Raw genomic sequence first — 14,470 nt, forward strand, 5'->3', positions numbered from 1 at the left:
AGCGGAGCGGAGCGGAGCGGAGCGGAGCGGAGCGGAGCGGAGCGGAGCGGAGCGGAGCGGAGCGGAGCGGAGCGGAGCGGAGCGGAGCGGAGCGGAGCGGAGCGGAGCGGAGCGGAGCGGAGCGGAGCGGAGCGGAGCTGAAGAATCTGTCCAAATTGGGAAGTTACGTGGGTTGGGGTGCAGGGGCAAAACCCCGCGGTATGGTACAAGGGTAATGTTGTAATCACATATTGTGCCTAAGGTTTACTTCTGAGGTTATAAATAGACATGTTAGTAACCCCAGGAGGTATCCCTGAATTCTGTAAACCTTTTTCTGATTATTGAAAGGAACTCGCCGCTCTGCTCCCGAGGACGTAGGCATCTTTGCCGAACCTCATTAAATCTCTGTGTTCTTCTGGATTTGTGTCGATTGTTATTTTTCTTCGCCCTAATTTTCTCAACAATTCGGATGACCTGTGCGTACGACTTGTGACTTCGTGGTCCAATGAAATCCTGTCACTTGTTAAATTTAAATTTACCCATTTACAATAAATCAAGAAATAGAATTTGGACAAAAGAAAATCTTTTAGAGAAAAGTTATGCTTTAATATTAGGTGTCGAGTTCGCATATAACTCCAATTTAAAATTAGATTGTTTATATATTTTATTCATTACTACACAGTTTAATGTTTTAAAAAATATGATTTGAATATAAGAGTTCATAGCATGACATTAACACACAGTTATACTGAAGAAAAATCTTGGATACAGTCGTGTTATACTAAACAAAATATATAAATAATTCTTAAATTTGTTATAATGTGGAAAAAAATGATTTTAAAATACATGATTTGATGTAAGGTTTCATAGCATGACATAAACCACAACTATATTGGAGAAAAATATCAGAAACAACCATGTTGTTCTGAACAAAGTAATGGTTAATAGTGGATTTATGAATTATTTATATGTTTTGTTCAGTACAACATGCATTTTATGTCATACTAGGAACTATTAATTTCAAATCATATATTTTAAAACCTTTTTTATTCTCGTTATATCAAATTTAATGATTATTTATACGTTTTGTTCGATACAATATGGTTGTAGTTGAACTCTTCATTGATTAAAGAAGGTGATCGTTTGAAATTTATCACCCTTCATTCTCATCAAAAATTTTTGATTATAATCATGGGCCACATGCTCAAACATTCATGGATATGAGATAATGAATATTTTTTCTTGTAGAGTTCTTATAACAAATTTATATCATTTGTCATTGTAAATCTCAATCATTATTTATCATTAACAGAACACAATTTTTTTTTATCTAGTTCACAGAGTGAAAAAATTCATTAAGAATAATCTAAGGATTTATTATAATATATATATAGCTATTCATATAATCATTTATGTCAGATTTCAGCAGTAAAACTATTCAAAAAACATACATACAGACTAGTATTCGTTTAATATTTAATCTGTGGGCGTGCCAATATAGCTTTGGATTACTAACTTAAGCAATGATGTAAGAATTTTTGTCATTATTGGAACGTTTGTTGTATTCAATTTTTAGTTTTTCTCATACACCATTGAATCAATGTATTTAATATTCTGGTCATCTCTTGGTCGTTAATTATCTAATTATTATTCATATCTGTCTTGGTGAGGTGTTTTTTTTAAAAAAACTTTTTTTTTTTTTTTTTTGGATTGACGAGCATTATTAGCAAAAACGTATTTGTTTATAAGATGATCTCAATCATTGGCAATATTATTGATGCGGGCTATAAAATTCACGATGGTAGAGTAATGGATAATCATCTTAGTGTTGCATGAGAATTCAACACACACAGATAAAAGAAAAGAAAAAAAAAATAAGCAAGAAGAGGCACCTTGACTTTTTTACGTGGAAAACCCTTGAAAGGGAAAAAAAAGACAGAGCCTAGCCCAGTTGAAATAATCTACTGTGGATGATGAACACACAAGTACATTCTTCTCCTAAATTTGGAAAAATGAAATTATAAAATTATATAATTATAATTTGATTGCAGTTCTTGGTAAAAACTAGTTGCAATGGCCATTATTGATTGTTGTGGAGGTAGTTGTCCGTCGTGATGTTTGTAGATGGTTCTCAAGAAGATTTGATTGGTCAGAGAAACCGTAGTAAGCAATTACAGACCACATGGGTCTTAATGGATAATATGAATGACATCTGTAGGCCACCGAGGCCGGAGTCAGGAGCTGAATGAGCTGTGTACCACGTAAGTCGTATGGGCGAACATAAATGATATTCGTAGGCCACGAGGGCCGGAGTCAGGAGCTACATGAGCTGATGATCACATATGTCGTTGTCGCAGTGATGAGCTCATGTCCCATGGCGATGATTGACGGTGTTTGGTTGGTGGTGATCGACGATGATTGGTGGTGATCGGTGGTGACAATCAACAGTGGCTGACGGCGATCGACGAGTGTTGACGACGGTCGATGGTAGTCGACGACGATCAGGATGGTGCTGGACTTCAGCTCCTTCTCAGAGCTTCCAGCTCTCTCTGAAGCTTCAAGCCTCTCCCCTCATGTGAGGGGTGAGACTCTATTTATGTGTTTTGGGTATTATTAATGCATGAATATGAATCATTATGATCGGACGGTCTGAAGAGCTTCATTTAATCAAATGATATTTAATGGACATTTGAGTGCCTTAACAATGTCAAAATATTGAAATCTTGGGCTTGCTGGATTCTTCTTGTCAAGACGCTCGATTCGACTATAAATTTACCAGTTTTAACATCTGTTTTACCTTCCAAATATGTCTATAGATCTTCCAAGAATGGTTTAATGACATGATTCAGACTTGATTTAACTTGGATTGGACTAACTTTGATATCATCATGACCATCTCATTAAGCCGAACAGTTTGATTATAAGTTTACTGAAATCGGAACTCTGAATGACTTTTTATGAAGATTTGAATATTTCTTGCTCAAAATATTACCTTAAGATTTGTGTCAAGCCTTGAGAGTCGTGTCGAATAATGAAAATTTATTGGTGGCGTATCAATTATTATTATTGTTATTATCATTTTTAATTAGAGAGTAATTTGGTCTCTTGTATTTATTTATTTGTATGCTCCATTATTCCTTATAAAAAGAATTTAAGGCTTATGAGAGAGTTATGGTGACAAGTGTTGAAGGTGTAGCCCTAACCATTTTTTTCTCCTCATTCTATGCTAGTGAAATCTCTCTTCTATTAAACGTAGAAGAATTAGCTTAACACCAAATCACATAAATTTTTTGTGTTTATTTATCGTTGCCTGGACTTTAGTTTTGCAGGTTGTTTTCATATGATATTTGTATCATGGATTCAAGTCATAATCAAAATGTGATTTGCCATCGACTGCAACAAATTCGAGGTGTTGCAGGTAATTTTTTTTATCAGATGATCTGACTTATTTTGCTGGTACATTAAAAAATTTGGTGTAGACAAACCACAAACCGGCGACTTGTATGCAAAGATTTGGCATGGGGCGGGAGGGATTGTGAGAGACTGTCACAATTCAGTCGTTGAGCACGTGCAAGCGGAAAGCATTAGCGGTTAAACAGGCTTGGTCCGGCGAAAGCTTTGCCTGGGAACAGAAAAAAAGGAAAGTATAAAAGGGGTTGGAGAAAATTTGGTGGAACGGAAAAAAAATGAATTTTGATACATCACCAATAAATTTTCATCATCCAATATGAATCTCGAGATAATATTAAACAAGAAATGTTCAAATTTTGATAAAAAGCCATATAGAGCTCCGATTTCAACAAACTTATAGTATAACTGAACGGCTCGATGAGACGGACCTAATATTATAAAAACTAGTCCGATCCGAATCAAATCAAACTCAAATCAAGTCATTAAACCACCTTTTGAAGATTTCCAGATATATTTGGAAAGTCAAACGACTGTCAAAGATGACAAGTTTATACTCAAATTGAGCGGCTCGACAAGGCCAATCCAACGAGCCTAATATTACTCGATTCTGACATCATTAAGGCACTCAAATGTTTAGTAAATGTCGTATGATCGAGGGAAGCTCTCCGAACAGTCTGATCAAAATAATTCATATTCCTGCATTAATTGCACCCAGAAGAACAATATAAATAAAGTCTCATCTCTCTCATGAAATGGGAGGAAGTCTAGAAAGAGCCTGAGGTCTTAAGAAGAAGCTGTAGCTCAACATCACCGCCGACCACAACCGACCTACGTCGTCGACGGTCGTCGACCACCGTCAATCGGGCCATCGACCCCCGTTAATCGCCGACGATCACCGCCGACCTTAGACGACCACCGCCTATCGCCTTCAACTACTGCCGACCGTCGTAGACTATCGTCGACCGTCGCGACCACCAACTACCGTCATCAATCACCACCAACCAGACGCTTTCAATCGATATTGTAATATGAGAAATATAGTTACAATTTCTCATCTGTGAGACAATAAATTTCTGTAATCATCAATTAATAGTGAATTTCCGCAACTGAGTCAGACCCCGTAGTTTTTTGCTAACGGGTTTTCACGTAAAAACTTCTGGAGACATCACCACTTTTTTCTATTTCATATGTATGTGTGTTGAATTTTCGTACAACGCTAAGACAATAATTTGTTACTCTGCCGCCGTGAATTTTCTAGCACCCATCAAATTTATTTTTGCAAGAGGAGAAAAAATTTGGGGAGAAGACAAGAATACGAAAACGAATTTTAGGAAAGAACAAAAAATAGTAATTTCAAAAATAGGAAAGAAAGGGGAAAAAATTTATAAGAAAAATAATTTATTCTTTTCAAATGAACTTTTTTTAAGGTTTCTAAAGTAAGAAGAAAAATATCCCAGGAAATATTTTATTCCGCTTGAGATATATTTTTTTTTGGAAAGTGATATCGACAATGAGAGTAATGAATGATAACATGATGTCAAGTTCTTCAACATCCACCATAGTGATGAAAAAATCGATTTATCATGTAATTACACGTCCTGTCAAAATCGATGTGATGAAATTTGACAATAAATGAAACTTTGGCATGTGGCGATGTGAGGAGATGAATGTAGTATGTTTTTTTAATCTGGAGGAAATTCAGAATAGCGATGAATGTCTTGAAGAGATGTTAGAGAGAGATTGGTTGAAAATGAAATAGAGTAATTATGATTTGATTCGAAATTGCATATAGGGAAATTGTAGAGGATATTGAAGAGCAAATATCTCACGAAGAGCACGAAGAACAGTCTTTATATAAAGTGTCGGATCTATAGACTTCAAATGAGATGTGGATTATTATTGATGAGCACTTTGATACTTCACAAGACTGTTAGTAGATCTGTTGAATTTGGATGGGGAAGTTGGAGATGAAGACAGTGCACTTCTTTTATTTATAGTATTGGGAATTTTACATGTCACACAATTCTAATGTATTTACATTTATAATACCCAAAGTTTCATATTTACATTTAGCACATTTTGGCGTCATATATTTATGTATGAAACTGTATATTTCACTTTTAAAAAATTAGTAATGATATTGATGGTATATATAATGTGATGTTAAAGATTTGAGTCGTATACGTAAGAGTGCAATATTTGTACTCTTGTTTTTTTAATAAAGAAAGTTGAGTTCCATACAAGTAAATATGGAATTTTAGATGTTTGATATCAAAATGTATAAAAATTGTGAGGCATACATGCAGTCATGTATAAATTTAAAGCAATAAAGTGCTATGTATGTGCGAGAAATGTAAATACATAAGTATTGTGTGCTCTGAATGTAATGATTTTATGACAAAACCCCCTTATAAACTTTCAATAATTCATAACACAAATCATTCAATATTTTTAGCAAAATACAATAAATTTAAATTAATTGAACTTGCAATACATGAAAGTGTCAAAATAGTCTCTAACTAATTAAATAACGTTGTTTTAGTTTGTGTTTATAAAAATATCAATATGGTCGACAGTCTTCTAAAATTAGTGATGAAATAGTCCCAATGGAGCACAATTTTTTTAATATATTTGATGACTATTTTGACACTTCTATAAACTCTGACGCTGAAATGACCTTATATAAATATTCGGAGAAGATTATTTTGACACTATGCATTACAATCAAACCATGCCAACGCTTTGAGTAATTTAGGGACATAAATATCTATTTTTAACAATAATAGAACTATCACCAGGATTACATAAATCAACAGATTTCTAAAATGATAATGTTTCTTAAGAAATCCGCTCCCAAGCTGCCAATTTGTCATCGGATGTTAGCAGTCGCAAAGATTTGGATGGTAGAAAGCAAAAAAGCAAAGTATAGATGGTAGATTGTGTAAATATTCCACATTGTAATAATGTAAACAGCGTTTCAAGGGAGTTCAATTGTGTGGGTAAGAAATTAGCAAATATATAACATACACATTATTATTATTATTTTACTGAATTTAAAATTAAAGTGATTAGAATTGTGATATTAAATATATATTTACTAATTAATAAACTCATTTTATGCGCTGAAGAATTCTCAAGTTGTCATTTTTATTTGAAGTTATAAAAATGGTTTCCTGAGTAGCAAAAGAAGCTTTGGCTTTGTTGCTGAACCAGAGAAGTAATATAATAGGCCACCCTTATTCTGTCTGTTTATGTACATTTAAGTGTGTAAAGATAGCATAAGCACATCCATATAATTTCAGATGCAGCCATCAATGTATCTTTGTGGTACGATGGAAGCATAAAAAAATATCACACACTTGATAACTAATTATGAGTACTTCATACAAATGATTTCTCTTTTTCAAACAATCACAACAACAACAACAACAACAACAGACCTTTATCCCACTACATGGGTCGGCTAAATGAATCATTTTTCTCTATTGTGTTCTATTAGGTGTCATATTTTCATTTAATTCTAGTAGATTAAGATCATTTTTTATCCAACATGCCCAATTCTTTTTAGGTCTGTCTCTCCCTTTCTCAGCACCAGTTGAAGCTAAAACATCTACTCACATAACCAAATCATCAGGTGGTCGACAATTAATGTGACCAAACCATCTAAGACGACTTTCTCTATCTTGTCCGCCACCGGAGCTACACTAACCATATCAAAGATTTATTCATTTAGCATTTTGTCTCTAAGTGTCAACCCACTCATCCGCCTAAGCATTCTCATCTCAACAACACTTTAACTTTGTTTTATGCTTTTCTTTTAAAGGCCCACATTCTGCGCTATAGAGCATGCAACTCTCAAAACCATCTTATAAATTTTCCTTTTAGTTTAAACGGTACTTTCCTATCACACAATTGGCCAGGAGCATTTCTCCACTTCAGCCGACCAACTTGAATTATATTAATAACATCCATATCTATATCACCATCCCTCTGAACAAGCGGACAGAGATATTTAAAACTCTGGCACTAGAGCTACTACAACTAAAATTACATTCCATGTACTCAATTTTAGTTCTACTAAGACCTTTAGACTCCAATGTAGACCTCCATAATTCAAGTTTTTCTTGAACACTTTCTCTAGTCTTATCCACAAGAAGGATATCATCAGCGAAAAACATACACCAAGGCACATCCTCCTATAAATGTCTAGTAAATGCGTCCATAATTAAAGCAAAAAGATATGGGCTTAAAGCCGATGCTTGATGTAATCCAACTAAAATAGGTCAATCCGCTTTTTGTTCAAACACAAGTAACAACTCTAGTATACATATCTTTAATGACTTGAATATAAGTCAAATCAACACATTTTTTTTCTAGAACTCTCCAAAGGACTTTTCTTGGAACCTTATAGTAAGCTTTTTTTTAATCAATAAAAATCATATATAGATTCTTCTTATCATCTCTGTACTTCTCCATTAAACCTCTCAATGAATATATAGCTTCCATGGTAGACATGTCTGACATAAATCCAAACTGATTATGAGAAATATTTTATCACGTCTTAATTTATGTTCAATAATCTTCTACCATAATTTTAAAGCATGACATTTTAACTTAATTCCTTTGTAATTGACACAATTGAGTGCATCCCTTTTATTCTTAAAAAGGAGGACCAAAATACTCCTCCATTCCACAAACATCTTTTTAGTCTTTAAAATAATATTAAAGAGTTTAGTAAGCCAAGAAACTCTTAAATCTCCTAAATATTTCCACAATTCAATGAAGATATCATCAGATTGTACTTATTTTTCATCATTAATTCTCTTTAAAGTCTTTTCAACTTTTTTTTACTAATGTGATGATAAAAATAAAATATTTAATTATTCTTAAAGATATTAAGATTACTAAGGTCGATTGTATTTGTAGAAACTTCATTAAAAAGTTTATCAAAATAGCTCACCAACCTCTGTTGAATATCTTCTTATAAGAAAAGAACTTCCTGATTTTCATCTTTAATACAATTTACTTAGGTTAAATCTTTACTTTTCTTTTCTCTTTGTTTGGATAATTTATACATATTTTTCACGTTATTTAGTATCTAATATATTATAAAGTTCACTAAAATTAGAATTTTTAGCGTAACAAATTGTTCTCTTAAACTTCCTATGGGCCACCTTATATTTTTCTCAATTCTCTAAGCTTTTACATTTAAACTAATTTTTATAGCACAATTTTTTCTATTTTTTTTTTTCTTGAACGTTATTATTATATCACCAACTATTTTTAATTATAGAAATTTTTTATTCTAATTCTCCAAGTACATCTTTTATCTCTAGTTTAATAGTGTTTGTTACTTTATTCCGCATAGAATTTTTTTCCCATGAATATTCCAAATATTGAAATCTTGAAGTTTCCTTATAAGAAATAATTTTATTTCTGCCTTTTAGGTGTCTTCATCTAATTCTATGATAATTATTCCTATTAATTTTTATCTTACAACTCTTCATCTTAAAATTCAAAACTAATAATACTTAAAGTTTTACTGGGAATCATCTTACAACCTTTACATTCTCGGTGACCTCTTCTTCTCATAAGAAAATAATCAATTTGTGTTTTATTAAACCCATTCTTATAAATAATAATACGCTCATCTCGTTTCTTAAATAAAGTATTAGCAATGACAAAGTCATATGCTAAAGCAAAATATAATACAGTTCAACATTTTTCATTAATCACTCCAAAACCGTAGCCACCATGAATATTTCTAAAATCTTCGACCACTTTACCAACATGTTCATCTAAATTTCCTCCAAAAAAATTTAATTCTTCAAGAGATATCATTTGTATTAATTCTTCTAGATCATTTCAGAATTTGTCTTTATAACTAATATCTAAATCTACTTGAGGAGCATATACACTTATAATATTAAAAATTTTAGTATCAACAACAATCTTAAGGGTTATAATTCTATCTTCAATTCATTAATTTTTACAACATTTTCTTTCAATCTCTTATCTATAATTACACCTACACCATCTCTAATGCGACTTTTATTTGAATACCAAAGTTTAAAACCTAAACTATCAATCTCTTTAGTCATTTCTCCAGTCCATTTAATTTCTAGAGTACATAAGATATTTATCTTTCTATGAACTATAATATGAACTAATTTCATTACCCTGCAAGAGTATCTATATTCATCCTAATATTAGCCTCATGGACTAACTTCTTTACCCGCATCCATCCGTAATGCGAAAGCTCTTACTTATTTGACACTACACCTGGACATCGATGTAGCGATCTTGCACCACTTTTCACAATACTCAAGTCATACAGAGCGCCGTTTTCAAGGGATGCCCTAGCATTTACACAGGATTTTAAAGAATTCATGTTATGATTTTTTGACAAGTTTAATGATGATTGTCGATTACCCAATGCAACTCTCCATTTTTCACATCCGGGGCTTGGGGCCTAACAATGACAGTGTTATATACTCAAATCTATGATAATTAAAATTTAATTTTCTCTTCTAATCATTATAGGAAGTATACTGTCACCAGTACATGCAAATGAACTATTTAAATTCTTATTAAAATAAGTAATTAATATACAACAAACTGTCAACTCTTATTTGTCAAGGTTTGAAACAATATATTACTGCCATGTAACTTAAGAAAGCACAACTACTAGAACTGTTTGACTTCGAAATTTATATGAAATATACAACATGGTACATTGGACATTATATTTTAAAGCGAAAAATGAAATATATATATATAGGACACGAATATAAATTTATAAATGAGCAAAATAACATTTTTAAACCTGTTAAACTATTTTCTTAGGCCTAAACACTAATAACATATATTAGACCATACTAAAAGCAAGTATAAACAGACATCAACCTTGGCAGAATCTAAAATCCTTTTATCTACACGAGTTGATTATCCTCATAGTAAATACAGCATCAATAAGCAACACCACCAAGAAACACATCCCTATCATGAAGTAGGCTCTCAGTTAGCCAGTAACCGTCCCAACATCCACCAATCTTCTGTTAATCAGTAGCCTGAACTCAGTTCATTCAATGTAAACTAGAGGTGAAGAGCAATGGAAAGAGAGGCAAACCTGAATCATTGTGAACTGGAAGATTTCTTCTTCCTCGGGACGTGAACCTTTAATTAAAACTCTCTGTTTGAATTGATTCTATTAAATGACCATCAGCAAAAGCAGACATCAGTTATATGTAGTTGTACAGAAACACAGCACGCAATCACAAAACAAGGAGCACAGGAATACCTCTTGCACCCACAAACTGCTTAGAATCTTTTGTTCCTTGTGGCAAAGAAGAACTCGGTAAGTTGAATGGTGGAATAATCTCCTAAATCGCTCAAACTGCAAGAAAATGGTGTATCAGATCATGAAAATGAAAAGAGCGAGTTTAAGATACTGGTTCTATCATGGCTAGTGGGGCTTGTTTAGGGGCTTCAAATCCTATCACTTTGATAAATCCTGTTTCAGACCTGCTATTGATTGAATCCCGCTTAGCTACATCCTATCATTCATAAGAAATTAATTGATTTAAACATTTAACTCGCTCATGATTCTCAAATCCCAAACTAAATAGCTAAAAATTGATCAGAATTTAAATTTTTTTAAGAGTTATCATGTCAAGTAGGTTTCAGGTTCTGATCTCTTTGCAAACTTTACTAATAATGGGACTTGTTGTCACCTGCCCGAGATCAAAGAATGGTCCAAAGTAAGTAGATCTTTCAAATGGATTGAAGCCAGCAAACTGAGGATAAAAAAGTAGTTAGATTTTAGTTAACAAAACTATTCCGAGCTTACAGTTATAGTAAGCAGTACCCTGTACATGACTTCAATACCATAGTCTTCCCGAGGTTGATCATTGTATTTCAATGCATCAAGCTGACACTGGACTGCTTCCTCAGCACTAAACTGAAAAGAATGAACAAAATCAATAGCTTGACTGCAAATTTCATTAAACTGTATAACTGTGTAAGTGGGAACTTATTCTTAAGAGATTTACCTCCAGCTTCGGGCCAAAAGGTCTTTTCTTGCGAGATTCAAGCCTGTAAAAGCATCAAAATCACAGCTTTAACACGCGTTGTACTGAACAAAAGGTAATTAGGTTATCTCGGAAAACAAAATAGAAATCAAGAACATTTATCAGTTGTGTAACATGTAAGAAATTCGATATTGAGCTCAATATGCATATTAAGAAAAAGTAAATTTGAAGAATAAATGGAAGAAAATATCAAAAACCAAGATAGGATTGAACATAGAAAACCATGGTGTGACACATACCATTCGGAAGAGAAGAAATCGGGAATTGGAGCGGTAGAGGAAGCCCTGAAACGAGAGTAGGGTTTGGCTGGGAAGCCTACGGTGGGTTTTGCGAAGGGGGATACTGGAGATGACATTGCCATCGTTTTTCCTCACCACTTTATGCCTTCCACCCTTTCCAAACTACTTTTTATCTCCAGCTATAGAGCGCTTATTATGTGCAGGAGGGGTTTTGGTATGCATTTTTGCTTACCGTGAACGAATGAAATAATTTTCCCCATATACATGAAGTTCTAAGAGAATTATGCATTGTGAATGAAAATAATTATATTAATGCATGTCAATTTGATTTTAGAGAATTTAGACATCCAAAAACATAAATTTTAACAAATATTCATAAAAAATATTATAATTTTGTAACCAGATGAAATTTTGTGTAGCAATGTCATTGAATCAAAAAAGGAAATTGTTCAAAGTTAAATGATTAACCGAGTTGAATCTGATAACTTAATAAATATAAAATTAATTTAGATGTCACAAGAACGATGCCAATATGTGAAAAAAAAAAATCTTTAATTATAGATTGTATGCATGAAGTGACTTCTAGAAATTAAAATTTTTTTATATCTTATTATAACATTATTTTTAATTTATATCTTATAAATTTAATTGGCATTGGAGGCGAAGGGAGGACTTACATGTTTAAAATTTTACTAATTCATTTACTTAAATCGTTTTTTCAATATTAAATTTTAACCATTTAATTCTAAATATGATGGCAATTTGATCATGATGACGAAAACTAACTATAGAGGTGTTAGTTTGCTTGCTTTATCAGTTTGACCGTTAATTTTAAGTTTATTAGTGGATTGAACTAGCTTTAGTGATGTGCATTATTTGGTCAAAACCAAAAAATAGAATTAAACCAACTAACTTTGGTTCATTCAGTTTGGTTTCAAAAATGCCTTTTAGTTTCTGGTTTTTAAAACTCCAATATTTGGTTTTCGGTTATTAGTCGCCTTTAATTTTCATTTAACCAAACCAATAGAAAAAACCGAAATTTCAAAATTAAATCTAAATTATACATATAATATATGTAATTCTTGGTGTTTGTCAAAAAGTAAACCGTTTAAACCAATGTAGATTTTAGTTGAATTTTATTAAAATTTTGAATGATTCAATTTTTCAAATTTTTTATTTCAATTGCAATCGGTTTGACCAATTTGAGAACCAATACATCCAAACTGACCGAATGCTCACGCCTAACTACCTAGAAGGTCAGCTCATGATTTGACTAATTAAACTGGTCCAATCTAATTTTTAAATGACTTAATTTTTAGAAAATAAAGATTAAATCTATGAGTATAATGTTAGTAGACTTGTTGTTTGATGATAGTCTTATATGAATATAAATTAACGTGCAAGGACCAACAAGAATAAGATAAACATTAAAAAAATACTTAATTTATTTTAGCAATAATCTAGTAATATCAAATATTAAAATGACATCCCTTTGCCAAGTAAATATTCACGATTTATTTACTTTATTAATAGCACACAAAAATGCGTTATATATTTAGCTTTAAACCTTTGCTTTATAGCTTGTAATGTTTCATTTCTTTTAAAGCGGGATAGAATTCTTTCATGATCTCATTTTCTTCAAAGTGCATGACATCACGCAAATACTCCATATTTGAATCTTTATTCAAACAATCAGTCTCCAATCTCTTTTGAATCACCCACTTGATATTCAGACTGTCATAGGTCAATCAATCGTGTCTAAAATGATTCATGATCCATATAACATAATGAAGTAGGTTTGGCTCTAAAACTATTTTTTCGACCGAATAATAATATAAGTGACATGCTTATTTTGGCATGCCTCATTTTATACTAGGCTACCATAGGATTTTATCTTCACGCGATATATTTTGTTTATTCATGACCTTATTTAGCCTATGTAGTTCACAATATATATAGTTTTGGATATTCCATCTAAAGATATAAGCCTTATATTATATATTCTATGTTGAAAGGGTTGTCTATGATTGTTGTTAGGAGTTATGATAGAAAATAATTTATTCTTATAAATAAATTATTTCCTTAGAATTAATGAGATATTTATTTTCCTATTTTACGTTATTTCCTATATCTTCTAATAATTAATGTGAATTAATTATTGGAGATACTAAGTGTTATACCCTTCCTTTCATATCATTTTCTTTTTATTATTTTTCCTATTACAAGATTATTGTAAGGGTTATTTATAACATCATTCATATCAATGAAAATGTATGTATTCCACCACATTATTCTGAGTTTTAACATGGTATCAGAGTAAACACGATTCTGAGTCTTACAATCTCCTCTTCCACGCAAAAACCCCATCTATCTTCTTTCTAAGTCAAAACACATGGCAGACGAAACTCAAAATTCAGCAAAACCTGAATTTAGCAAATTCAATAATCCGAACGACCCCTTTTTTCTCCACTACTCAGATCAACCTGGTCTCGTGCTTGTTACGCAACCGCTGAATGGAGAAAACTACAATTCTTGGAGTCGTGCCATGTTGATGGCTCTCAACATCAAAAACAAAGAAGGTTTTGTCAACGGCACCGTCCAAGAACCACCAGAGACGTCCATCGCAGAACTTCAACAATGGAGGCGCTGCAACAACCTTGTCAAGGCATGGTTGTTTAATTCAATTGCAGAAGACATTGGAGCAAGTATAATATATAACGAGAGTGCCCATGAAATCTGGCTCGACCTGAA

The 14,470-nt window shown here is 32.5% G+C and overlaps 1 protein-coding gene across 3 annotated transcripts; it reads right to left on the reverse strand.

Moving 5' to 3' along the window:
* Positions 1-10,152: 10,152 nt before the first annotated feature.
* Positions 10,153-11,965, reverse strand: LOC110033124. 3 transcript variants are annotated; one of them, XM_020736997.1, is made up of 7 exons: positions 11,720-11,965; positions 11,442-11,484; positions 11,258-11,350; positions 11,124-11,186; positions 10,691-10,786; positions 10,520-10,597; positions 10,154-10,442 (listed from the first exon to the last, which is right to left on the reverse strand). In XM_020736997.1, the coding sequence occupies exons 1-7, from the start codon at positions 11,839-11,841 to the stop codon at positions 10,359-10,361; spliced, it is 579 nt and encodes a 192-aa protein (XP_020592656.1). In that variant the 5' UTR covers positions 11,842-11,965; the 3' UTR covers positions 10,154-10,358. The 3 variants fall into 3 exon arrangements, with proteins under 3 accessions (XP_020592657.1, XP_020592656.1, XP_020592655.1); XM_020736996.1 differs by having other exon boundaries at positions 10,154-10,445; XM_020736998.1 differs by lacking the exon at positions 11,124-11,186 and having other exon boundaries at positions 10,153-10,445; positions 11,240-11,350.
* Positions 11,966-14,470: the final 2,505 nt, after the last annotated feature.

The sequence above is a fragment of the Phalaenopsis equestris genome, unplaced genomic scaffold (genome assembly GCF_001263595.1).
Source record: "Phalaenopsis equestris unplaced genomic scaffold, ASM126359v1 Scaffold001093, whole genome shotgun sequence".
NCBI lineage: Eukaryota > Viridiplantae > Streptophyta > Magnoliopsida > Asparagales > Orchidaceae > Phalaenopsis > Phalaenopsis equestris.

Excerpts from the sequence above, each read along its gene's own strand:
- LOC110033124 (XM_020736996.1), bottom strand. The coding sequence starts at position 11,841 with ATGGCAATGTCATCTCCAGTATCCCCCTTCGCAAAACCCACCGTAGGC. Across the intron at positions 11,187-11,257 it reads GTATTGAAGTCATGTACAGG|TTTGCTGGCTTCAATCCATT; the intron begins GTACTGCTTACT and ends TTTTATCCTCAG. Across the intron at positions 10,787-11,123 it reads CATTCTTTGATCTCGGGCAG|TTTGAGCGATTTAGGAGATT; the intron begins GTGACAACAAGT and ends ATTTTCTTGCAG.